Raw genomic sequence first — 27306 nt, 5'->3', positions numbered from 1 at the left:
TCCATTTATTTGTTGTTTGTATTGTAATGGAGATAATTCATAGAAAATATCTTATAAATCCATTAAACCTTGAGTTGTGATGTAAATACCATTCTATTTTTGTAAACCATATCAAGCAAAAGGTGTGATGAATTATTAGTGTCATTACTGTCATTGCTTGGATTGTCAAATGAAAATCTGTAGCAGCAGTATTCTGCTTCTATGTTGCTTATGTTAAACAAAACAATAAAATCATTTCCAAAAGAAAGTCAGAGACCATTTTGATTTGTAGATTTTGTTTTTTTACTGTTGTTTTCAGTTACGTGTGAGTAGACAGGTAGCTAAAACACTACCGTTTCCAGAACAATCATCACTTCTTGAGAAGCAATTAAACAAATGAAAGAAAACATTTGAGTGCTCAGCATAATGTAACAAAAATATGGCAGTAGTTGGTACATTTATCAACAAGGCACCAAAGGTATCAATATCTGATTTTTTGTCCCTGCTTTTGTATGAGGTTGCCTGAATAATAATAATAAAACCTATGTCTGGAGTGTGAATGTAAAAAAAAAAAAATCCTTCTCTCTGTACCAGCGCTGGCTTCTGTAAATCCTGCCTCACATGTAAAGGGGCTGCTGGGAGCTTTGATGAGGTTCAGAAGTGCCATACCTTTGTTTCACTGGACAGTGAAGGAGTGACAATGACTGTCGGTGAACAGGGAGGTGATTAAAGGAAGTCCATATGAGTGGCATAGGTATTTATACTTGACAGAGTAAAAAAAAAAACACACAAGCATATTTTCATAGTTCACAGAGATGGGGAAAGTCCCCCCACACAGGGGCAGAGTGGAGACAAAGATTGGTTGATATCATCTGTCAGCCCACATCTTTTGACCTGATGCCTTCCTGCTGTGCTCACGCTTCAGTGAAGGTGAGCGTTGAGGTCGTACTTCTCGCAGAATTTGTCCGTGAAGGGGATGCAGGTGAGTAACTCGCACCATTCACACTTGATTGGGTAGACATAGAAGAGCACCACTAGGCCTGAAAAGAGCCCGACAAACACCAGCAGGAAGACGATGATCTGACAGCGTTTTCGGTACAGGTCCATGCGGCCGAAGCTGATGTAGGGTAAGAAGGCGAATGACAGGAAGAAGCCGGAGATGAAGCCACAAATGTGGGCAAAATTGTCGATCCAGGGCAACAGCCCAAAGGCAAAAAGGAAGAGCACCACACACAGCAGCTTGGTGAAGGCCCTCCAGGGCTGAGCCAGGATCTGCCAGCTCTGGAACAACTCCACGAATAAGCAGGCCAGGATCCCAAACTGAGAGCCGGCTGGCCCCACCTGAGACAAAGACAGCAGAGAGAGAGAGAGAGAGGTAAGCCTGGGAAAACACTTCAAAATATTCATGAAAATTTATGACTTATGATTTACAAGTTCTTTGCATTACACGGTGTTCTTAACATACTGGATAATTTCCCAAAGAGAGACACATAAACTGACTCATAAATGCACTGTGATATTTCTGCAGTGTGATATTTTATGGTGAGTGAGACTGATGATCACCTCTGCTCTGTAGGGCAGGAAGATGGCAGAGGCTAAGTTGCCAGTGATGCCACTGATGATATAAATGATTGAGATGCGCAGCCAGCCCGCCAGCTTCTCCAAGTCCCTCAAGATGGTCATCTGGAAAGCCACTGACACCAGGCAGTGAAGGATCCTGGGAGGACAACATTGGACAAAGTGCTCACGTGCGTGCAATGTGACGTATGTGGGTGAAAAGTCGCACGTATTTCGGAAGATAATCCCTTTGTGTAAAAGAGGCAAACCCTTCAACAGCTGACCGAGATGACTTTACCTATCAAAAAAAAATCAGTCTCTATCTCAATTTAAGCTTAATGAGTACGTGTAGTGAAGGCACTTTGTTTAATTACCCAGGAGACGGATAACAGACATCATTAAGATGAAGCCCGCTCCTCTTAACTGTGAGGTCAGCTCTTCGTGCTGACTTGACTGACAGGTCTGAACTGCACCAAAGTACTGCTGTTGACGAGGGAGTCTGTCTGCATGTTTTTTATGACACACAGAAATACACTAGGATCAACTATAACTGAATAAAAACAACTGCAACCACTGGTGGTCAACTTGATAAGGTGATATCACTTTCACTTACAATACCCACCCATTTATTGAACTACATCTATACTATTTATACAAACACATACCTTTATATATAAAGATCCACTGAGTAGTAAAGACTTTACACATATCAGGTTTTTTCTTGTAATTGTACTCATGTTTGACTTTAAAGAGTAACTATGCAAAGCAAATGTGGTGAAAAACTAACTCAAAATACAAATGATGCAATAGAGCAATCAAATAAATCCCCTCTCCTTTTTGTCTGTTTCTTTTGCTGGGCAAATATCAGAATAAGCAGAACTACTTTCCATGATCCTGACAGCTACAGACTCACCCAGCATGTAGGAAAAGTGAGAGCCAGAGCCTGTAAAACTGATCTGGGATCTCAGGATTGAGGAAAGGCAGCAGTCCGCACACATCGTCCATGCAGTGCACCTGAAGAAGGAGAGAGCACAGCATATTAAGTAGGCTGAAACAGATACAGGCACAGATATCAAATCAAGGAAAGGAAAAACATGACACATACTATTAATAGATCACAAGATCACAAACAACTTGCAAATGTAGACAGAGCCATCATACACATTTTCCTACGCAGAAATGTTTGGCGAGCTCTAGTTTAATCTGTGCACCAGAGTAAAAATAACACAATATTTTCCATCAGGCAAAAGACACAGCAGATGCAGAAATTAAAAATGATTCACTTTTGGCATTAAACAATTTCTCTCTTTTTTCTTTCCATGAAATAAAAGTGTCATTTGTGTGGAATAAGGAGAGAATTGCTTACTTGAGAGCAGAGAGTAGCTTCCTCATGAAAGTAGCCCATCATGAAGTCACAATATTCCCGGGATGTGATTTCACACCTTTTAAAATACAAGCAGCAATTAGTAATCAAGTAAACTGGTTGTCCATCATGTGTCCGACTAGTCCAGGATAAATGTTTCTCATAGGTTCATACAGCGAGCTCTCCTCACCTCCCTTTGGTTCCGATGCAGCAGGGTCGGCCTGTGATGGTACAGTCTATATGAGGCAGGTTGGTGTGGTTCCCTGTGTTGTACCTGGTACAAATCTAAAAGCCAGAGAAGAACAACAAAAGTCAACAAGCAAAAACATACCTGCAAATGATGCAGCATACCTTTAAAGTTAATCCAAATGAGACTGGTGGTGTAGCAGTTACGACCTTCTTAAAATTTCTGTCAGACTAGTGAGCACAATTCAATCCAGTGATGTCTGAGATATCATATTTTGAGTTAATCTTAAGGGTTGGCTGTTTCAGTGGGTTTGTGCTGCCATTTCATAATCTATCACAGATTTCCGAGGGTGGGTGTTAAACTGGGTAAAATTGGGAGTGTGTTTATTCAGAAGATAATACAGCAATAGTGCATAACTGAGGAAGAGGACTAGTCCTTCTTTACTCTTTAACAATCCTACTAATGGTCAAGATTGAGAAAAAGACTGAAATACGCTGCTGGTAACATTACTCAAAGGCAAATTATATCCATTTTTGTCCATGAAATATACTTGTTTATTTGCCCAGATGGACAGACCCTGCCAGCACCAATTATTCTTTTTTCAACCTTTGGTGCTTTCTTTAACCAAGTCAAATCTAATTTTCCAATGCTAAAACAAAGGTACTTCATATCTCCAAATCCATAATCCACACGCCCCTGACTTCTGAGTCTTTTAATGTCTAAATACTATACATGGTTTTAGTGAACTTACTGGCCACTTGGTGATGTCATCAGGCCATTCATGAGGTGATACTGAGGCAGGCTCTAGACATATCCTGTAAAGAGAAAAACAATAAGCACACATTGCCAACCAATATCAGTTAATACTGTAAGATTTAAATAGAAGAACTACTGGTGTACTTCACCTGGGATCCTGATGGCACACTGAGCCGTGCTGTCTGTCTTTACCATTTAACTGGGGAGTGCTGGAATGCCTCGGCCACTTCACCCACACAGCTAAAGTACTCTATAAATAAAACCAAAAGGACAGAAGGGATCAGAATCGCCCACAGTTTCAATCTGTGGTTGAATTATAAAGGTTAAGGAACAGAAAACAAATACTTGGCTTTGTTTACAGACCGAGCATTCCTCCTCTGAGGTTTGGACACAGCCGGAGCGATCGTTCCGCACACAGCAGGCAGAGTTGCGTTCGATAGCTCTCTTTTCCCTGATAAGATCATGCACTTGCTTGTCCTGCCGCATGCATGGAGAGTATTTGGCCCCCAAGTGGATCAGAGCTTCCTGAGAATGAATAGATAAAATAAAATGCAGTATTTATCTATAAACACTGACACATGATTCTATTTCCTGTGTTAAAAAAACCCACAAAACAACAACAACAGCAGGAAGTGTGCTTACCGAGCTAGGCCCAATCCAGAAGTTCTCCTGCTGTACAAACTTGACATTTTCATACACACCTTTGTTTCTTAAAACCTAAAGCAGAAGAAACAAGAAAGATTACAATTAAAATGAGCTGTAGTGACTACTATGTAGTGATTATAAAAGTGAGTTAACAAAGATGCTCATCTCAACTGAGCAGGGACTCACAGAATCAACCGTCTCATGCTGGGAGAAGCCCACTGGTGCAATGCCATAGATGCATACAGCCAAGATAGTAATGAGCAAGTGGACAAAGGTGATCCAGTATGTAAAAAAAGGCCTAGAGGAGACAGAGAATATGCATGTTTAAAAAAAGAACAGCACCGCTCATCATCCATCATTGTCAGCTGCTGAGGGAAGCAGAGAGAAATCGCTTATTATTCTGATATGTGGAGCGGTGCAGTACCTATGGTCATCCATGTCCTCTATCTGCCTCTTGACGTAGCTGTCAATGCGCTTGCGGTAGGTGCGGTTAGTGAGCTTCCCTACCATGCCCAACCCATAAGGCCTCTTTTCCCGGGCAAAAAGCTTCTTGACAGGTACAACGATCCGCTGCCCTCGCCGCTGTCCGTTAACACTCACCACCTCCTGCCGCAAGGGCACCTTTGGTGGCCCTGGAGTTCCTTCTTTGGCTTTACGCCACCCTCGCTCCAGAGGTCTGGCAACATTTACAGAGGAGACAGCAGGGAAAAGAGGTGTATAAGCTTAATGATAAAGAAATGAGATGACATCATCTCTTTTTTGCATCATATCATCCATTATTTGTATAATGTCAACCTAACCTTTAAAATCTTTTGTTTACTTTTGGTTAACTTCTGAGTTTGAGCAGTGCATCTTGTTTATAATTCCTTTTTTATTTGTACCGAACTCAAAACACTTTATATTGTACACTTTATTACTGTTTGTTTGACATAGACCAGTCCTAATAATTATTTTTAAAATGTTTGTACCAGTGCTAATTTGGGCAACCTGAATGACTGTGGCCACGGTTGCACAGTAAAGCTCCAATAAAGAACAGTGCAAATTATGGGAGCTCCACTCACAGCATGAGGTGACTTCTCTCCAGCTCGGTTTTATCTAGGGCACTGCCTGTCAGCTCCGTCTCATCCTTCTTGCTGCTGGGCTCTGCCTCTTTCATGGCTGCCTCAGACGGTGACTCAAAAACCTCGTCAGCAAACGTGGACAACTCCTCCTGCATGAGAATGTCCTAAAGGCGCAGGAAGGAAAATACTTACATAATATATAATATAATTCTCTGGTATTTGGTAAAGAATTTAAAAGTAAATAAACATGGTTACATAGTAACAACAGCTCAACAACAATGTTGTTTTGTCTGCCTTACTCTGGCAAAGAAAGATGTGTCCAGTTCATCAGGAAAGTCGACCATATCCTCCTCCATGAAGCTGGCAGGAGTGAAGCTTCGTCTTTGGGCCCGTCTTAGTGTGCTGTCCCGTAATGAGCGCCCCTGGGAAACACAAACACACACACACACACACATATTAACATTCATATACACAGTCATAGCTCTAATTTTTCCATCACAGCAAGTTACGTAGGTTAAGTAATACAGTACTAATAATGTACAATAAAGTATAGAAAGGAATTTGTACACACACTGATACACTCGTTTTGATCTTTGCAAGCAATGCACACATCTTATCCCTCTGGCTCACCTTGACTAGAGCTGCTGCAGCCCTGAAGCTCATCTTTGCCACAGATTCCCTCTTGCGTCGGCGAGGCAGTCGGTTGAGACCTGAGCGGGAGCTGGTGAAGGAGCAAAGCGAGGCGGCTCCAGGGGTGATGGGGGTCTGAGGCACACTGTAGCCGTCCACCTCCTCGACCATACGAAAGGCTCGTCCTCGTGCCAGTGGGTCCACAATCTGGGGACGAATGGGTTCAAATCGTCATTTGAAAGACCCAAAAAATATCTAGAGAAAGCCATATTTTACCTTGGACACTGTATGTAAACACTAAATAAAATCAATTAAACAGAGCAGTTTCAAGATCATCAATTAATGAATGATCAATACCAATATTGCCAAGATTTTCATCTAATTTGTTTAAAAGGCTATAAAAAAAGGCTAAAAAACATGATTATCCACTACCTGCATGACATATTTCACGACAAAAAATATGGATTCAAATAAAAACAGCATTTAACAAAACAAGTGATGCATCCTTTTACCTTTTGCATGCCATGCTGTGAGGAGGGGACATATAGAGGAGGAGGGGTCTCCGTGCTGGTTAAGGAGATGTTGTCCTGGCTGGGCAGATCCATCTCCCGGATGACCTGTGGTTTCAGCTTTCCATAGCGCAGGCTGCAGTGTCGCAGGCTCTTCCTCTGCCATTTCTGTGTGGCATCACCGTCCTTACTGACCCCAAACCAGTCCGCTGTGCCCCTAATACCATAAACACTGACCTTTCAGTTCTCAGTCACAAAAGTCACATACATGCCTCATTTGTCATGAATAGATTAAATGCTACCCGGCATGGTGAAACCTGCCAAAGACATTTAGAGCCATTCTGATGACCCTCTTAAAAGCTCTGGATGAGCAGGTTGGCAAACATGCAAGGAACTGATAAGACGACACTTCCCTGGATGTAAAAAAAGTGTCCTAGATAGTGCACATAATAGACACAGTGGGAACAAGCCTAGGCATGTTTCTGTCCAGACACACAGGGAAAGACAGGTAGACACACACACACACACACACACACACACACTGTATGTATAGTGCAGAATCACACACTCCCCTAAAGTCCACATATTAAAAGAAAGAGTGAGCAAGAGAGGGATTTTTGGAGTTCTGCAAATAAAACCCAGTTTACTCAGACTTTCCTAATCCTAACTGACAAAAGCAGAGCAATTAATGCAGAAATTGAGGAATTCTTCTCAGCTTTTATTTGTGTCCTCCGCCACTCTCTACAACAGCCTTTCCCACTCAACATTGATGAATATGCATGCAATCACATTGTTGAAGTTGAAGCCTAATAAGTACCAGAGCAAACAATGTTACTGCACCCCGAGGCCAGGAAGTGGAAGTGGAAACATCCTTCAAAAGGAAAGTTGAGACAAGCTAGCTGTTTCTACACTAATTACCAGCTGCAGAGTGAATTCTCAGTGAGGTTCGGTTCAAATCTATTCCCCACAAACTCAGCAAACTCTTTCAGTCCTCTGGTCTCCAAATATGTGTCACTGACAGACATGACTGTATAGCTGTTATTCTAGCATCTTTGTGCCTTTCTTTGTCTCCCTGCTGCTGCAGTGATAACCTTGCTTGCTATAAGTGTGGTTGAGCAGCCTTATCTAACAAGTGTCCACTAAAGAAGCCATCACACCTTGCGTGACCGCCTTAAAACGGTGGCTCATGAACAAGTAACTCAGAAGCCCTGGAGCAACATCTTATAATGAATGCTGTTTGACAGATGTGAAAGGGGAATGTGTGGCCTCTCCCACTTCCAGGCTGGGTCATAACTGTACCTCTTTTGAAGAGGAATTTGTAAACAGGAACATGACAGCATTTGGTCTTCTTATGACTCATTTAAAAAGAAAACTTTGTGGTATGACATGACTCAAAGCTGCAACAGCCGGTGACTGAGTGAGAAACAACAATGCTTGTGACTGTTATAATGTGGATCTGTGGCAGAAGGTGAATTCAAACTTGTTTTTTTTTTACATTATATCAATATTACTGTAATATCAAACAAAAACACGTCAGAATTAACTTTGTAAGCTCTTTGTAAGCCCCTAACACTTGCAGTCTTACGAGCGACTTCCTGCCGTACCTGAGCAGGGTTCTGGACAGCGAGTGGTGTTTCCTGGTGCTGCGGCGAGCAGCTCGCTGGCCCTTAATGGGCACCGTGTTAATCCGCTCAAAGTGCACCCTCCTGCTGTTGTGACCAGGCAGAGCAGGGCCGGAAGGTGGCGGGGAGGGACAGAAGGAAAGGAGAAGGAAAGAGAAAAGACAACAACAGGCAGTGAGAAGGAAAGGTGCAGCTGGACAGTGCTGTAGCCCTCATGCAGAGACAGCAAAGCAGACTTTTAGGTAAATGCTTGTTTTTCATTTAGATTGAGAATATTAGGAAGGTTATTTCCAGGCAGATAACATTACTGTTGTTAATCAGAAACAGCCATGCAATTTGGAAAAAGGTAAGGAAAGCAGAAACATTGAGGTTATATGGAAAGGTGTGTTTTTTTTTATTTTTACATGCCATGATGGGAACACAGGCTGCCAACATCCTCCATTTAACTCATGAATCTCATATAAGCATGTGCTGCTTATATTGCACATCATTTCATCCCATAATCTGCAATCTCAAGACACATACTGCAGCATATATGTAAAATACAACACTATTTACAAGCTACTCTGCAAAGGAGATGTGAAGTTCTCCATATTATAATCATGAAGTATGATATGTTGTATGAGTTCATGCTACACACTGTATCAAGATTTCAACATGTTATATAAATCCTGTGTATTGCTAGCTGCCTGTACCTCTTTATGGTCTGAGTGATGGATGACTGACGTTGTAAGACAGGCCGTCGGGTGTCAAAGAAATCGCGTGGCGGGGACTGGAGGTGAGAGGTCTCCACTGGCATGCTGATACTGCGCAGGAACCCCTGCCTCTTCACCGGCTACACGAAGAAAGGACACATAATGAAAGGAAAAGTGAAAACACAAAATTTGACAAAATGCAACAAAGACGACAAAAAGAAAGCACACCTGAACAAAAGTGGGAGGCTCGTCTAGTGACATCTGAGCCGTGGGAATGTCCAGTCTGAGCCAGGGAGGCTTCTTCCTCTGCAGGCTGCTGGTGCTCTCCCGCCGCGGTTCAGCCATGTTCTCTGTCCCACCCCAGGCCTGCCAGCTGGACAAGACAGAAATGGAGCAGATGCTGTTATTATAATGGGTCTCCGAGAGTAGCATGTAATATGTAGTAACTGTCATAACAATGCATAACCAAAATGGAAGTGTATTGTTTGCAGCTAAAAATATGATGCTTACAGCTCAGTGGTTTGTGCTGCAGACTTGTTACACAAGAGGGTGCTGAGGCCCCTTATTTGATTTAAACATGGGCGTTCACATATTTCCCCTCTTTAGATAATGAAGGGGAAACCACAAAGAACAGTCCACAGCTGTTTACCCTTTCCCCAAAGCGCTCCACAGAGCCATTTAAAAAAAGCAATAAATATTTGTGCTGGAGAGTGAGGAAGTTTGCAGTCTTAAAACTAATCCCTTAATTCTACAGTTTAAATCAAACGTAATCCCTCTTTGTGTTTAAAAATTGTTCTGCTTCCAGCAGACATCTATCAGATCCTAATGACTGTGTATGCATTCACATGACGCAGCCTGTGGACCACAGGAGGTGCACAGTAAACCTTGACATTAGACAGCTCGCTTGTAGCTGCAGTCTTGTCATCACCAGTCTTTCATTTTATTGTCTCACCATCAAACCTCACTTTTCTGAGCCTGGTGGCTCGTTTCCTGTCATTTTCTTAATTCCCATAATTCCCACAGAAAACTGAACTCTTTTAACAGTACACAGCCATCATTTGCAATGGATCTACCAGTATCCCAGAAAAAAATTGTGTATGCATAGTCATGCATTCATTATCATTGATTAACAAATTTTCAATCTGCAACCATGAGGAATGTACAAAATAGTCATTATTTACTTGTGAAAGTGGGTCTCCTCAGCTTTGGAGCCGTTACAAAACCAAATTAATTTGAAAAACCCCTTTCCTGTCCTTAAGTTATTTCTGTTTCAGAGACTAATGTAGTTAAAATGCCTCAAGATGGCATCATCACAAACTCAGTCTTGCAGTCACATTAGGGGCTTTGAGCTTTGAGCAGTTACACCAGGTCATGTCCTCACTTCTCTTGTTACAGCTCCAGCTCCTTGAAAAACTCCACAGCATCTAGAGACCACATCTGCTTCGCGTTGCCATTTTAACGCACCACAGGCTTCTGTTTTAGCCCAAGTGGTGATGGGAAGTGTTGTCAGTGGATCTCAGCGGAGACGGAAGGAAAACCTCAGACTGAGGGCGGCAGGGGTCATCACCAATGTGTTAACATTTAAACACAGTCTTGCTCTTGCTGACATACATTTCTCATTTCACCAGTTCACAGGAGGACAATGATATAGTTACTGTATAATTTGCTGACATCTTTGCTACCATTAAGTTGTGCAGAGTGCTACAAGAAGCAGGGAAAAAAAATGGAAGGTACAGTATGTATGCAGGAAACAGTGCTCACTGTCAATCTGCTGTTGGCTTTGTACACTGATTAGGCTGTTACACTGAATGTTTCCTGACCTCCTGTGACATTGTCTGGACTGTGATACCAGATTAGCAAGGCAGGCTGAACTAAAGCTGTCTGGTGCAGAGTCAGAGACTCCTGAGTGTGAGAAACAGAGACAAGGGCACTTTTGGGTGAATGAGGACCAATAAACAGATTGTTAAGTGACACATTTTTTAAGCCCATTTTGTGTTAGTAAAGGAAGACTATGTACAAAGTTATTTGCAAGTAAATCCATTGGGAGGAAGTCATCACAGACATGAACCGGTCTAACATCATTGTTAGTGAAATGCAAATGTGACACCAGTATCTCAGCTTGTGCACAGCATACTCTCATACTGTTGCAACAACTGCCCTCTCTCTTCTTGCCCCAGGCTAGAGCACCCAACATTTAATTACTTTTGCCATTAGTTCAAACAGCAGGGTTCCTGATATAGAGCGTATCAGCGAAGGGAGGGGGGCATCAGCTTCAGGGATGCAAATTGGAACAGACTGGGACTCAGCTGAAATAAGGCAATGAGGGAATCTAATTTCCCTCCATGCTAAAGATTGTTTGATTGCTTCAGCTCTGGCTCCTCCTGCTGCAAGTCTGTTTACCCTGAATGCTGTGTTGATCCCTGCTTCCAGGGATGGAAGCAAACTGAGCAACTCTTATTGTCCCTGCTGTTAGCTTTTCCTCCTGTTTTAGGCTTTTTTCATGCCTACTGTCTCTCACACATATGTTCTTCTGTGTGAGCGATGCCATTTACAGGCAATTACTTCTTAGATCCTTTATGCCTGCTGTCTACTTACACCCACAATGATAAAAAAAACTATGTAAATGAATTGAGAGGGTGGGCGAAATACGATAGCTTTAAATGACAGCAAGACCAGAACCATTACTGAACATCTGTATCTTACACAGCAACAAACGCTGTAATTCACTTAGACATGTTAAAGTATTCTAGCAGAAGATGTCAGCAAAATTCGGTCCACATCGCTATTGTTATGGTTTTCCATTAGCGTCTTGATCAGTGGGTTGTAAGAGCATTTGGTCACAGCCCAAAGTAAACCTCCAACGTTCGATAGACAGCCGAGCTAAGTACCTTGGAAGTCTCCCTCTCTCTCTCTTGTCCTCCTCCAAAGTCAATATGGCAGCTGAACTGGCATGGGCCTGCGACTCGTGTCTCAGAAGGAGGATAGTTGGAACAGTCGGCATAGTCAGCGCTCAAACGTAAGCATAGCCACCAACTCATTTCTCACTGTGAGGGAGCACTCAAACTCTCCATCATCTCTCCATCGAGTGATAATTAGAAATCACAGCACAGAGAAGATAGGGTGGACTCAAGGCTGGTCGCTGTTTGACAAAAATGGGCCCTCATAGGCAGAAAGACCTTCAAAAGCAAAGATATCCTTGGGGAGAGGACAGTTGATTGAATTCTGTGTTTGGCAATTATCCAGGCTGGAGGATTAGCCCTGCCATGACAGTGCATGTTATCTGTTCATGGTCAAGTTCAACAGTGAATGAAAATCAGTCTTAAAGCAATGGCTTCATGAGACAAGACTAAACTATTCAAATAATCCAACCTGACCAATTGCTTAGCTAATGTGCCATGGTGTCTTATCTTACACTCAAGGTGATTGTGACTTTTTTCTGGCCGATATCTCGTATGCCGGCAATTCCAAGCATGTAATAGTTTCCCACGATGTTTACATTCCCGTTGCTGATGTGAGACCCATGCTCTTTAAACCATCGTGATTTAATCTAGTTTCTCAAAAAGATTTGTTTTGACTTCAAGATTCACATCTAAAGAGGGAAACACCCACGCCCACAACTCCGTGCCTTGCAAGAGGCACGGAGTTGTGGGCGTGCCTCTTGCAAGGCTTCTAACCGTGGTTTGGTCCTCTTGAGAAAATAATACTTCCGACTCAATCACGAGACCCGTGACAACTCTGCATGGATTGTTTTAAATTTGGGGCTTGACATTGCCTCTCAAGGCCACGTCTTCTCTCCATTAGGCAGGGGAAGACAGACAAGCGGACAAAACACAGAGGACAAGCTGACGTCTCTCCAGGTGCAGGGACGTCCAACAGGCCATAATGACTGGGGTTGACAGGCATAACTAACACTCTCTCTGTCTGGAGAGCTGCAATCTATTGTATTACGTTATGAATACAAACTCAAGCCCAATGAAGTTTTCCATGCCATAATTTAATATAATTACTTGGTAAATGGTCTCCAGTCATGCAGAGAAAGGCACTGGCTTATGACAACAGAGGCCCAGCTGTCACAGGTGAGGCTTTAAGTCAGAAAGAAGACAGGCTCAGTGGATGAAGCTTTTAGTGCCACCTTGAACACACTCAAGTGCCCAAAAGAAACAGCTTGTTGGGGGGAGTGCTACTGCTTCATTTTTGTGCTTGTTCATTGCGCACAACATGACCAGTTTTCTCCAACCGCTCTCACGCTTCAAATATGCACAGAGGCTTGCAAGTGAGCATTGCCGTCCTGTTTCACATTCATCATAAATAAAATAGTAAGCTGGCCATGGCCTCTTTTATATTGGATCCGTCATCTTTTTTGCAGACGCTTGTTTGAAATCTCCAGGTCCTATCACTGCTGTACATGAAGAGAAATGAGTCTTTTGAACTAAGCACATATTCGGTCTATTATCTAAGCGCATGTGACTGTACCATATAAGGTGTTCTAAAAAGATAATTTATGAATTAAACATTTCTGAGATGACATTGTGAAATATTTTTACATTATTGAAATCTTCTATCCAGGGCCATTTGTAATCTCAGTGCATGCCATACCCACATTCCACAAGATCTCTGGCTGAAACTGCACCAAGCTGAAATGGCAGAGCAGGAAACCACATGAAGTCTAACCATTATGGACAGGAGCTGGCTGGTTTCCGGGTACTGTGTGTACTTTACTGCTATGCGCTACTCTACAGGAGGCAGGCTAGCTGCAGCCACGCTAAGGGTGGCTGACAGAGCCGTATCATTGAGGCTGACAGAGCCTCAGGTGGCTGGCCAAGTAGGGCCCTGCTTGCTCCAGGGAGAAAATTGCAGAGGCAGGGTGGACAGTAGAGCGGAGGAATTGCTGCCTAGCATCCACAGACAGGCTCCATGATGTATGACCTCATTAATCTGGTAGTGAAAAGTCCAGATACCTCATTCTTGAGAGCTGCAGCACTTCCTGACCTCAGGCCTTCGTTCCTCATTTCCCTCTTTCATTCTCTTGCTCTTGATACATGTTTCTGCTGCATTTTAGTCACTACATGTCAATTTTTTTGACCACTTTGGCTTAAATTATTATTGTAGTTTTACCTAAATATTTTTCTATGTATTTGCAGCTTGTTTTTTTTCTATTATTGTTACAAATTAATGTAATGTGTGTTCCAGACTGATTAACAGATTACTACCTTGCAGTAAATCTGATAACATATATGGGTTATGTTTTGTTTTCTTCATTCTCTACAAGTTAGTCATTTACTATAAATGCTCCTACTATCCATTGTTTCTTATGTCTCAGTCTATGTTGGAGGCAAGGCTTGACAGTGGAAACAATGGAGGGAAACCCCGCTATTCAGGCAGTCACTCTCTCTTAGCTTTTTTCTCCTGCTCTCATATAACTAGAAAAGTTATTGGCAAAACCTCCTCTATAAAAATAAAATAAGATGTTTTCAGCACATTTAATGTTGCCATTGTGAAATCGACATCAGTATACAGTAGCTGCAGTTCCCTTAACTGGGATTTCGTAATGATGGGCCGAAACTCATGACTACACAGCCATTTAAGTGAATGGGTGGAGGCATGTGTGAAACAATATGAAGCAGCAGCAACGGATCTGGCAATTCAGCCTGACAGATGATCTAAACCTAAACCCTTTGCACTTAATAACACTGCAGGCATGTGTCTTGTGTAGTTCATAGAGGCATCTGAGGCCCATCTGCGCATTAATTGCAGAACTAGGCTTTTGATCTTTATATAGCACATCGTACTTCAGACTGGCATGAATTAAGAAGCTGACAAAACTACAAAGCTACTGATATTTCATTTGGCTGAAGAGAACAGAACGAGAGAACAGAAACAGGCATTAAAAATAAACATGTTATACTGCAGAGCAGATATTAATGCTTGGTGACTACACCAGTTGTAGAAGTTGATTTGAGTATAGGGTTTCTCTTCTTTTCTGGCTGCTCTGGAGACTATGAAAACAGTGTGACTAACATGGCTTCCACACGTAACACAAATAAAACGGAGCTGTGGTCCGCAGTGCAGGCTTACTATGTGTATGGTCTGCGCGGTCACAAATTTTGGGCTGCACGCAGACGTCTGCTGAGGGGCTGTGCGCATGCGGAAAGCATGAATTGGCCTTTAAAGCTTCTTAGCTCTATCTCCTTTTCTGCCTATCTTACAGGGAGAAAATACAGCCACAGGCCAGAGAGAGAAGTGCAACTGAGCACCAGTGAAGCTGTAGTCATCTGAATTGACCCTAGTGACATGTGACAGGCTGTCACACCAAACCAGCTCTTATGACATTAAAAAACACACACACACACACAGACAGCAGAAATATCTGTCGCAGCTGACCCTGAGATCAAGTGTCACGGCTAGCTGAGGGGTAGGCATGTTGGGCGGCGGCTGTGATAGGCAAGGTGGGTGCTTGAGGGTGGGCATGGCTGACAGACCCGGCCAAGAAGGGTGGAGAGGCTCATGCCTTTTCCAATGTTTTCCCTCATATCTTCAGCTCAGGCTGTCAGCACCATTTTTACAATGGAGACTTAACCTTTTAGTCTCAGTGGTATCAGTTTGGAGTGACAGATTTGTATCGGGTCCATTGCCAGGCTCCCTCACTGTCATAACAGTGTTTACTAAATGACAGGATCGAGTGCCAGAGATATGAATAGCTCATGAAAGTATAAATGGCCTCCTAACAGCGGTCTCTGTGCATGTGGTGTATTTATAGAACTCAATTTCGAATGTACTGCTGGATGAAACTGTGGACCAACATAAAAAACATCCTGCTCCAGATCTCTGGGCTGTTTCTGACAAAAGCACACGTGACAACACCTCTCAAAAGCTGTGCACATCAAACTAGTTTTATAGAGCTGGATGCGTCCATTTATCTCCGTGCAAGAAATAAACACCACCAGAAGCAATATCTGTATTTGCAATCGTACTGCCTGCACCGCTTCCCATCAAGATGCCAAGCGAATGCAGGACCTAGAAAATTACGTTCGGCTATTTTATCAGCACAAGACCCGGCCTTTCACCATGCAGTAATATCCTGTCCAGGAAATCACAAAGGAGAGGTCAGCTTTGTTAACAGTACACATAAAGCAAGATATAGTTAACCTAATCTCAGTGTGTTTATAAGCAGAATATCAGCCAGGGGAATATCAACTTTGCTTAGCACAAAGTTTTTCTTCCTTTTTGCGACACAAGTGAAACATTACATGAGTGGCTAACTCAGCTCTTGAATTATTTAGTCATTCTGCACAGGTGAATTATTTATTACATACTTCCTACCGGAGCCGCTGTGCACATACAGGTAGCTGCACATAGCTGAGGCCCCTTGGTTAAAGTCTCTCTTTTCTCAGTGTTGTTTAAGGGCCTGTTTTAGCTCAGAATAGCAGATAGCAAATGCCTGTCTTCAATTCGGTGGAAAAAGAGGCTCTCTTAGTGTATCTGTATCATGTCTCAGACTAGAGCTGTGTTTGTGTGTGTAATCTGGAGGAAACAGATGACAGTATAAAACTCTGACCATGTCAGTTAGATCAGGTAACACCCTGTTGAATCAACTCACAGTGAAATGGCCTTCACCACTTTGGGATAATGTAGTTGATAAGCAGCAAGTTTTAGGCTGTGACTCCAGCTGCCAGACCTGAAACCTCTTTGTTTGCCATAGAGGCTTATCTTCAACTTGCTGTATCTCCAGCTGTACTTTACAAAGACGCTCACTGCCTACCAGAGTGGGAAAAACCAGCGGCTGCTGAAACTTTGTATACACCTCCACACTAGGTCATGGGAAGTTTATGCATGGCAAGCAGACAGTACAGAGAAAATGCTCAGGCCGTGTTGAGGGCAGTTAATGAATTCAACAAGACCATGATACTCCCGAGGATCTGAACTCATCCCAGAGGCAGATAACAGATAACTGTGGTAGATGTTTAAAACCAACAGCTAAAGTAGCCTAGTAAATTACAGCTGCAGTTTCACATCGTGCTTTGCAGTGAATCAGCATGCTAAATATATAATATTATAGTTTATTCTGCTGATAGGGTTGTGAAGGATGAAAAGCAATTAGATTAAGCCTAGATTCTGCCTGCACATCAAAAATAATGAACAAATTTAAATGTGCTCAAAATGTTTTTCAAAAAAGGCTCGTTGCATAATTTGCAATTTTACAGATAATGAGTCTCATAAATCTGAAACTCATTTTCAAAGCATGGAAATACTTTAATTTCCCTATTAAATTTCCAAATTAGACATGGGTTGTCAAATGATGAACTACGTCAATGACAAAGATTTCTGTTTGCACTACTTGCCTTGATCAGGAGATAAATAACATTAGCATTTTCTTACAAGGTCATAGCATGTTTCTCACCCCTTGACCCAACCTGGTCTGACATAACATGTTGGCTTAATAACAGAAGCCATTTTAGACAAAAAAGGGGGGTAACTCATCTGTCTTGCAGCTCCCAGTCCACTTAAATGTGTCCTTAGATTACAAACAAGCACCTTATTGTCTACAGGAGGTTTGACATTCTCTCATTAAGTGAGTAAGAGGAGAATCTCAGAAACAGCGTGCCCTAACAACATGTGATCTCCATCTAAATAGTTTCCAGCATGATATCAGCCTGAATCAAGCCTACAAAAGGCTGCATTGTACAGCCTGATGTGGACTGGGCTGAACAAGGGTCATTGTGCAGTGCAATCGTAGTCAAAAAAAAGCAAGAGCAGGCTGAAGTTTTCATTTCTCCATCAATGGAAATGGCGCACTAAGCAAATTCCCAGCTGAGATAATTACCCAGGATGAGGCTCAATGAGTTAATTCCATTATGGTTAAGCAGAGACAGTGTATTGGAGTGTAATGCTTAATGGATGAAAACTATATCCAAGCTAAGATTATCAAGTCCTACAAAAAGGGAGAAAACAGCTCCACAGGCTGTCAGACAGTCTCATGTTACTATCACAACTGTTTAGGTTTATCTTTGTGATCGAATCAATCAACAGGATTAAAAATACTTCACAAAGGACAGCCATCAGCTCTGTCCTCTCACATCCTCTCTGGGAGACCACCAGCATGGTGAGGTCAGGTTACTGCTTATTTTACTGTGGAGTATCTGGAAGGAAGGAAGTGCAGAGGAGAGGAGGGGGAGACGTGCAAACGAAGGCAGGAAACACACTGCAGGCCGGGCGCATTCACCCCGTCCGGTCCACACGACCACGGAAACAACATGCACTTGCTCACATGCAGAGGAACACATCCACACTGCACATGTAAACATACACATCCCATCCCTGAGCATGATCAAGCATACGTCACCGTATGCAGAGAATAATAGGTGTTGTTTGAATCAGGCCTGCCGCCCACTCAGAGTCCAGCACAGAGCAGCCAGAGAGTGAGATCTCAGTGTAGTGTGACATTGAAGCTGACACATCTATTGAAGACAGCAGATGAAGTGTGGCCTGTAGCACTGGGACAATGGGTTTTAGTCATATTAGTGTGGATTCAGGCAGAGGAGCGAATGAATGTTGTCTAGTCTTTTATGGCAGAGATTTCCAAAGTCAACGGCAAAGTTGGCGCTTAGAGGGGTTTCTGAAGGCGCTTCTGATTAAATTTAATTTTTATTAAATTATAAAATGACTTTTAAATGTTCTCAAAGGGTAAAGCAATCTACACTGCGACGACAAACGACTTTAGAGGTGAACAAAATGCTTAATTTTAAGAGCTTTTCCAAAACACACAGTCCACTTTCGGTCAAAATCAAACCAAACCACTCCTCCAAGCACATGATTGCAGTGAATATTAACTCTTCTATTCTTAGAGACTAGAGGATTAAAATGTTACTTTTCAAGAGAAAAAAAATTGGTCAAAGTGGACAAGTGGGAAAACCCCTCTTGAGTTGCGTTCTTGTTGCTTAGTAGCTGTGGGCCTGTAATGTCCACAATTAAATCATTATGAAAGCGCACTAAAGTGAACCAGCATCAACAAGAGAGTAGGAACATGTTTTTTATCTCAAATATCAGAGATGTCAGATGTGTAAGAAAAACACATTAAACATTCATAGATGTGCAGTAAAAGTACCATGGAATAAAATTAAACATGTTAAGACGCATTAAGAAAACTTATATTCACAATGCATGAATGTAAGATGTTAATAATTCAATATAAAATTAAAATATTTAAGAGTTTTGATACATTTATTTTCTACATGAACCTCGTCTACTCTATTAGTAATTTAATTAAAAAATGTTTAGACTCAGCCTTCATAGCAAAGTTTAATTATGGTTTTTATCCTTTCAATCTTTCAATTTTAGACACTTTCTGAAATTACTAAAAAGCCTCAGATGAATTCAACCTTCACCTGCAATTTCAGAAAATGTCTCCTCGAAAGATTTGCAGTCCGTTAACAGCCCAGAGTTCAGAGTATTGATCAACTGCATTGATTTCCACCACTGAGAGCTGTGAATATATGTGCACATGCTTGTGTGGGCTTGTGAGCTTGTGCATGTGTGTCTATGAGGGTGCAGTTCGTACGTGTAGGTGAGCACAAGCTGAGTTAACAGTCAAGTGAAGGACAGAGAATATCAAATGAGGTCGTGCCAGCAGCCTCCACGTGCACCAAAACACATTCAGTGTCGCATATGAGCCAGATTTTCTGTTGGGAGGACAGTGCACAATTGCTTCTGTATAGGTAAGAGAATTTTATTTTGTTTTTGCAGAGGCAATAGCCACAGAGACCTATTTAGTCTTCAGGTTTCCCTCTTGATTGGAGGGAGGGGAAACCGCTTTTACACACAACAACTAGGTCATTTAAATAAAGCTCCCATATTTGAATCTCTTTCATCTGTTACACAGGCAAATATACGGACGAAAGAAAAGCAGAAGAGACATCATTACAATGAGTCTTACATGCACAAACTTTAGCTATAGCTGTGCATGACCTATGGAGCGTGTTTGATCAACAGATAAGTGCTTATTCACAGCTACACTATGAGCTCTAGTTCCCACCGCTGCAAGTGGTGGGAAGAGCACACAAATCAATCCCACTTACATCGACTACAACATTCACGCTGCTCTATTGTGTGAAAAAGTACTAAAATTAACCGTACAAACAACGTGTTTCTGATGTAGGCTCTGACATTTCCAACCCACGGAAGAAATCTGTGGGTCTGACGGTTACTCAGTCACTGTGGTGTAACACTAATGTGGGTCACAAGACATTCTGGCAGGGCTGTGAGGAGCGTAGATTGTGGGTCAGTGACTCAGTTAAATGTGAGGTGACATTCGAGTCTCTGTGTCAAAACAAGTGAAAATCACTCATCAAGATGACGTCATTTCTATGACTGGCATTCTAAGAAAGATAATTCAGATTGTTTGGAACATTCAGGTTCATGCCTTACTCTGTTCATGTTAAATCAGTGGTTTGAATAACACATTTTCATCAGATGCAGTGATTCATAAAAGCAACAGATTGACAGTCTTATGGTAAAATTCTTCTCATTAGTCTTATAATCATAATTTTCTCAAACAAGTGAATACAATAGGGTAAAATAATTGGATTTCTGTTCAGTGTAACTTCACATCTTTTAAAATCTCTTCTACCCAATGCTAATGCTTTCTGTGCTTCTTCTGCCAAAGTGCTATCAACATAGAGAGGATACGATAACAACAGACAGTGTGGACCACTGCTGTCATCTCATTCAGGATGTAATTTGCAGAATACACAAACAAGTTTTATTCTGGACTAAAAAGTCCGCAACAGAGCAAATCCCCTCTGTTCGGTGACCAAATAAAACCTAATTCTCAATTCTCTGAAATCCATCCACTGCCGCATTTCATTCAAAATATGATGATTTGATGTATTTGCTGGCTAATAATTTGGATTCCGATAGAGCGGAAGAGAGGGAGCACCCAGAGGTGAAGCCAGGGTCTTCGAGCTGGATTCAGGGAGATGTAAAAGTGAGGATGAAGGGGGGAGGAGGGGAAGGAGGAAGAATGAAACCATGCAGCTGGGCCGAGAGATCTGTGGAAAACTCCCGACAAAAGCACAGGAAAACCGGGGAAGGCTGGGGCAGGTCCTCTGGGACAGTCACAGGCCCAGTGAGGGGGAGGCCTCCTCAATCCTGATTTAACTGAAGAAAATACATAGACTCTTTGTCCATGGAAATAAAGTCAGTTTTTCCCCCGTTCACAGAGCACACATGGGACACAAGGGACGCCTCCTTACTGTTTGATTTGACAACCTAAGCAAATATTGTCTTACAAAGAGGTTACAAATAATCAGGAAATGTAACGTCAGTAAGGAGACAGAATGTCTAAATCGGATGAAAGAAGTGAAACTAAAGAAGAAAAATCACATAATGTGAGAACAAACCCTACAGAGGCTCCAGGAATAAATTACTTCTGCATTTACATTGCTGTTCATTTATTTATTTTTGCCTTGACTTGAATGAATAAGCCTCACCACATATTAGGGTTTCTATGTGATGCCTTCACTATAACTGGGCGTGATCAACTGGGCACCATAAATGAGAGACTTTACATCATTTTCCTTGACGCGCACATTGCGAATTCTGTCAGCTGGCAATTGGAAGGGAAAGTTGGCACAAGTGCGAAGAGAAGCAGAGGCAGGAAAGAAAAGGAAAGTTGAGAGTTAAAGGATCAGGTACTTGTTCAAATATGCCAACGGCGCCTGGCTTGGCACCACTTCAATCCGTCTGACTGACAAATATTCAACACAGTCCAACAGATTAACTGAAATTTATTTGTACAATTTGTACATCAATTTAATATGAAAATAGGTCTTAAAGATGAACCATAGCCACACTTTGGAGACCCCACAGCACTGGTATTTTAACACCCAAATGGTATCATCTCAGCCAAAAGAAAATAGCATTCACACTGACTAAGGCGTCTTTCTAGATCCACCTCTTCCGAAAAAGCCAGTAAAAGACAAGTTGCAGTGGAGTCCAAAACACACCCTCATTTCTGGGAAAGCTGCTGGAGTGAGTTTGGTGCATGGTATGTGATGTTGGTGGGACTGTTGAAACTGTCCAGATATAACTGTGTGTGTGCAGCTCCATTCAGGGAATGCTCAACTTGAGTTTAGCAGTCTGGTACACAATGAGGATTCACAGCCTGTGGGTATGACGGCTGACTGTGCCAAAGATAGAGGGGCGGGGGTGGGGGGGTGGAGTGGAACGGGCCGGGGGAAGGCTATCCTATTTAAAACTGCACTCTCATCCACACTGTAAGTGCTGGGATACTCTATCAGTCAGGGTGTTCCTTGAGTTGGTGCTCTGACCTGACAATGATCTGAGAAAATGTAAACAGACACTTCACAGTGCTGCCGTTACAGCAGTTTGAGGCCTGTACAGAATGCATTACACCACCGTCTCCAGTATGGATCAGCAACATTAAATATTCTGCATATCTTCTCGGTTATATTAAGTTCTGCACTGTCTGACTTTTCTCTGTACATCACAGAAAGAATGAAAAGAATTGTGCCACTTTCTAACTTAACAAACGATTTACAGGTTGTAACTAATGGCTTTATTGATGATCAGTTCATTCATTATCAGTTATAAGACATTAATATGAACATATTGCGTTTCCACACTGTTTAAAAAAATCCCTTTGTCTTGTGCATATTTCAATCTAGCTCTTTAATCCATCATGCAGGATAACCCGTCCCACCAATGGATGGTTAGAAAGTGGCACTAATAATAAAAATTTTTTACAAGTTGACCAGCAGGTTGTACTACTGTAATGCAAGCTTGTGTGAACTTTGAAATAAAAGCCTCTGTCAAGGAATTTCACCCAGGTAAGATTGTGCAATTGCAAGATGCCTTACATATATATATATATATATATATATATATATATATATATATATATATATATATATATATATATATATATAGATAGATAGATAGATAGATAGATAGATAGATAGATAGATAGATAGATAGATAGATAGATAGATATTCCTGGTTTACCAGGTAAAGAGAGATATTTATCGGGTTATCTGCGGACACGCCTCTGAGACATTCAAAGTTCAAGGAGCCATTGCTGCTTCTCTAGAAGCAGCTAGCCTTCTGGGAAAAAAAACACAGCATTCCCACAGCCCTGAAAATGAGCTTTGCCCTGAGGTTAACCAGCCTCAGACACCATGTCAGTGCAAAGGGACCAAAAACACCCTGTAACTACCAACCCTAAATTAGATGTTTTCATCTCTGCTACAGCCTAATGTTGGCTTAAACCAAATAACTGTGAAAACAATTCATAGTAACCTATATTTTCAATTTAGTCATGCCTGCAACTTTTTCTTGAAACCTACGCATCAAAGGTTTCTAGTAATTCCTGTGAATGCCTGTTCATGTATGGCTGTCTGGCTCATGACAGATGAGGTGCTGACTGAGAGAAGGGCAGGTTGGCATGCTGGCAGACGAAGGCCTTGGAGGCTCAGAGGTAGGCCTGAAATAGCCCTGCTGCTGCTGCATTACAGCATTACATCACAAGTGACTTCACCGTCATGGCTGCCGCTGCATCATGCCACCGCCAAGATGCATGGCAGACACAACACTGTTTCTGTTCTTCCTCAAATGCCTCATTATTTGACATGTGAAAACCATCAGTGTTGCTGCGTAACTGACAACTTAGTCAAAACCGTAGCCACATCAAAGTCAGAAAGGTAAAAGCTGAGCGACTAGCAGCGAGGACGAGATCAAACACTGCCTGTGGGCTCTCTCACCATCAATCCCCTGTAAAACCATACCTGGCATGCCTTTAAGCTAATGTCTGTTTGAGTTCACTTGTGGGAACAGTTGTAACCAATATATTTAGCAGAAAGGCCTGTGTATTGTCTCTAAAGAAGCAGAACAAGTTTGTTCACATGTTTTACTTCTGCAGATACGGCCGCCCTGCCCCACATTCACAAATCAAACCTGGAGACATCCTCAATTGTAGCAGTTTTTTTTAAACAAAGCAGATGCTGGCTGTGATGACAGATTTGTGACAGTCTGGGAGAAATGTTATTCAGCTAGTGAAATGTTAACCTCTTCAACACCATAGATTATATATTTGTATATTTTAAATGTATTTTAAAGTTTCCAAAGATTAACAATATGAGTAAATAATTAAAATAAGGCAGAAAACTTCTATAATGATTCATGAATCCACCAAGTTTAATGATGCTGCCCTAAAAAAACATAATGACTTGGACTTTAATATTTCCCTCAAAGTAAGAAGGTTCAACGATTAGTTGGAATAAACAGATGCAAAAAATGCAACATCAAGTCATATCATTATATAATGTGGATTATTTAAACATTGTTTAAGTTAAAGTCATAAGGAGAATCAGGATCTATGTGAAATGCCTAAATGAAAAGTATGCAGAATTATAAAATTATCCTAAATGATATAAATCAATACTATGCAATATCATGAATTCCTTTAAAAAATACACATCCCTTCAATATTACAGATAGAGACAGACAGACAGTGTGTTAATCTTCCAAAATACGATCAGAGCAAACTTCCACTTGGTCAGTGGTAAATGTAAACCTCAGGTCGCCTGGTAAACAGGATTCTCAAGTGAGCAAATTTTGAACTCGTGGTACAGATGGGTTTGTTGGTGAAACAGCCTGAGGTTATGTAGAGAAGCATGTGCTCTGCACACATGGAACTGTTCAGCCCAGAGACACTCATTTCATTTGAACTCTGAGACAGCTCTGTCCAGAGACTGAAGAAAATGACCAACAGTCACAGAGAGTACACCCATGTTCGGGAACAAGCAGATTTCAGAGGGGTTCTTCGAGGAAATCTATAGCTGCTTTGTATTTATAGTGAGGACTGCGTCATCTTCTCACCAGAGCATCAAATCTACAAAGAGAGCTCATTCTGGGCTAAATAACTGTGTCCTGCTGGTAGATACATCATCTTGAAGTGATTAGGCCACATATGAAAAACATCACCGTGGTGCCATTGCACACTACCGCATGCTTTGAGATGTATGGAAAGATATATCTCTTGATAAATGGCGACAAATGGAATGAAGGTTGATAACATAACCACTGAGAGTACAATCTTGTTTTGTAGCTCTTTAGAAGGCAACAGCATGGAGCAGTTGTAGACGACTGTGAACTTGGCCAGACTGACAGACAGATACCGCGCCATGAGTCATGCAGGCATGACTACAGTGTGGTCCCCTCAGCAGCCCCCTGAAAAACTCAAATACCAGCCAGTCAACACAGGCCAGCCTGGATGGTCCACCTGCCTCAGCAGAGCGAATCCCAGCTCTGTCCAAGTATCACGTACCCACATGCACCCACATAAACATTCAAACACTCACACAGGGAATATTCTCCCTGGGGTCCAGTTGGAGCAGATACAGAGGATGAGCTATCACACCACTATCACACATCAGGGCTCTGCTTTATTGGTGAGATTACATCACCCCGAGCCATGACACCCACCCCCCCCCACCCCTCTCCGACCCACCTCCATGTGATAAGGTTTCAGGAACACTGGGCACACAAACCAGGCCATGTGCTCCTATGTTCTGTCTGCCAAAATAACTCAGCAGTTTCTAATACAGTACGTCTATAGTTTCACTTCAGTCTGCCCAGGTATTGTAGGACGTTGCAGCGTGTAACCTTTCTGATGTCAACAAGATTGCAGTTTGATAATATGTATGCATCCATCAACCTCTGATGAGTCAAATCTAAACATTTAGGTGGCCCCTCCATGCGTATGATTTTGTGGAATTTGTGGCCTTTTGAGACCGCCCGCTGTGGGTCACTTTGAGTCACTGTGTGTCAGTGCCTCATGAAAGCCACAATTCAGAAGAAAAAATAAAAAAAGATCTGAGGAAGAAACTATTCTTTCAGGTTCAAAGGGGTCGAGTGCAGAGAGGTGATATAAGCAGCACACACTGTTTGCTGCTCTTTCCCTCCACATTTCCGTCATGAATTATCAAACATCTGCATGTAGCCATCTATACTGTAGAGCAGGAAATGTGTCATTTTGAAACACGCATACACATTCATGACTGCCATGAGGAAGATGATGGTGATGCTGATGATGAGCAGAACGTGGAAGAGGAGGGAGGAGGGAGGAGGATAAAGGGAAGGAGTGGGAGGAAGAAGACAAGGATGAGTGAGGTCATAGTGTGACTTTACCCCTTAATGTGTTGCATGATTATTCATCAGTGCAGTCATTTAGGCTCATTCCTTGATGCAAAATTACAATTAGGCCGAGCTATCTCCCATCAGCCTCCAGCTACATGAGATAATGTTGGCCTGCTCTTTAAATTAAAACCATAAAGCCTTTGGCTCATGTGGCTCTAATGAAAGTAATCTCTCTTTAGCTAAATTTAAGTAAAAAAAAAAAAAAAAAAAAAAGTAATATAGCTTCTCAGCCTGTGTCTCATTTTAGACGTGAGGCTCAATTCACACCTCATTAATTCCACTTCAACACCTCTTAAAGGTGTTGGGAATTTCACCTTTTTAAAAAAGGTGTCTGGGCCTATAGGTAGACCCAATTAGAGCTCTTTAAATAGCCTACTTTCACAATTAAAACTCCACTACAAGAGGCGTAAAAATGCACCCTGTCACCTTTACGATGCTCTGCTCACCGCGTCCAGCGTGTATCTGAAAGCTTCACATGTCGACCAATTGACCAGTAATTTAATTCAATCGTTTATCCTCCTCGATCACGACGCGTGAGCGCTTCCCCCGACTGCTGCCTTCCGTATGGGCGACCAGAGGACACAGTCACGAAAAAAAAATATATCACAACTTACCCTTATATTAACCAGCTCAGATGATCTCCAGCGGTGAAAAAAAAAAATCTCAGATTTTTCCCCAGGAAGCGGACGACTGACTTGTCACATCATCCTGGCAGCGGCGCAGGAATAGACGCGCTTCTTTTTCCACCCCGCAGATGTTTTTAAGCCAAGCCCCGGTGCCGTGGTATTATATCTGGTCACTCTTGATCAAACCAGCAACCGAGGCAGTCCAGGGTGATGTAGCCGAAATGTCGCTGCCGTCCGGTTCTCTGCTTCCCACCTACGGACAGAGCTTTCCCACACTGCTCCATGGATCGACCCGGGGTAAGTTTTCTTCTGCCGGTTGTAGCCTAATTCAGTGTGTCGGAGAGTCAGCCCCGCCCTGGACTGGAGACGGTCTGTGGAGAAGGCGAGCCCGTCAACAACCAATCCGTGTGTACACAGGGAGGCGCTGCTTCTCCCGGTTAACGACGGTGACTAAGCGATATCCTC

The 27306-nt window shown here is 42.3% G+C and overlaps 1 protein-coding gene across 4 annotated transcripts; it reads right to left on the bottom strand.

The window, feature by feature from the left end:
* Positions 1 to 258: 258 nt before the first annotated feature.
* On the bottom strand, positions 259 to 27306 carry rhbdf1a (rhomboid 5 homolog 1a (Drosophila)). Of its 4 annotated transcripts, none has more exons than XM_042393789.1 (19): positions 26830 to 27301; positions 9233 to 9377; positions 9005 to 9144; positions 8292 to 8396; positions 6691 to 6904; positions 6179 to 6385; positions 5848 to 5970; positions 5549 to 5712; positions 4912 to 5163; positions 4674 to 4785; positions 4485 to 4559; positions 4206 to 4367; positions 3992 to 4092; positions 3838 to 3901; positions 3090 to 3184; positions 2903 to 2978; positions 2450 to 2550; positions 1543 to 1696; positions 259 to 1320 (listed from the first exon to the last, which is right to left on the bottom strand). In XM_042393789.1, exons 2-19 carry the CDS (start codon positions 9347 to 9349, stop codon positions 901 to 903), a joined length of 2682 nt encoding a protein of 893 aa, XP_042249723.1. In that variant the 5' UTR covers positions 9350 to 9377; positions 26830 to 27301; the 3' UTR covers positions 259 to 900. The 4 variants fall into 4 exon arrangements, with proteins under 4 accessions (XP_042249723.1, XP_042249724.1, XP_042249725.1 ...); XM_042393790.1 differs by having other exon boundaries at positions 8292 to 8393; XM_042393791.1 differs by lacking the exon at positions 8292 to 8396 and having other exon boundaries at positions 26830 to 27296.

This window comes from Thunnus maccoyii, chromosome 18 (genome assembly GCF_910596095.1).
Source record: "Thunnus maccoyii chromosome 18, fThuMac1.1, whole genome shotgun sequence".
In the NCBI taxonomy this organism is placed as follows: domain Eukaryota; kingdom Metazoa; phylum Chordata; class Actinopteri; order Scombriformes; family Scombridae; genus Thunnus; species Thunnus maccoyii.
Note: the sequence above shows the minus strand (reverse complement) of the source record. Positions and strands in the feature narration are given on the sequence as shown.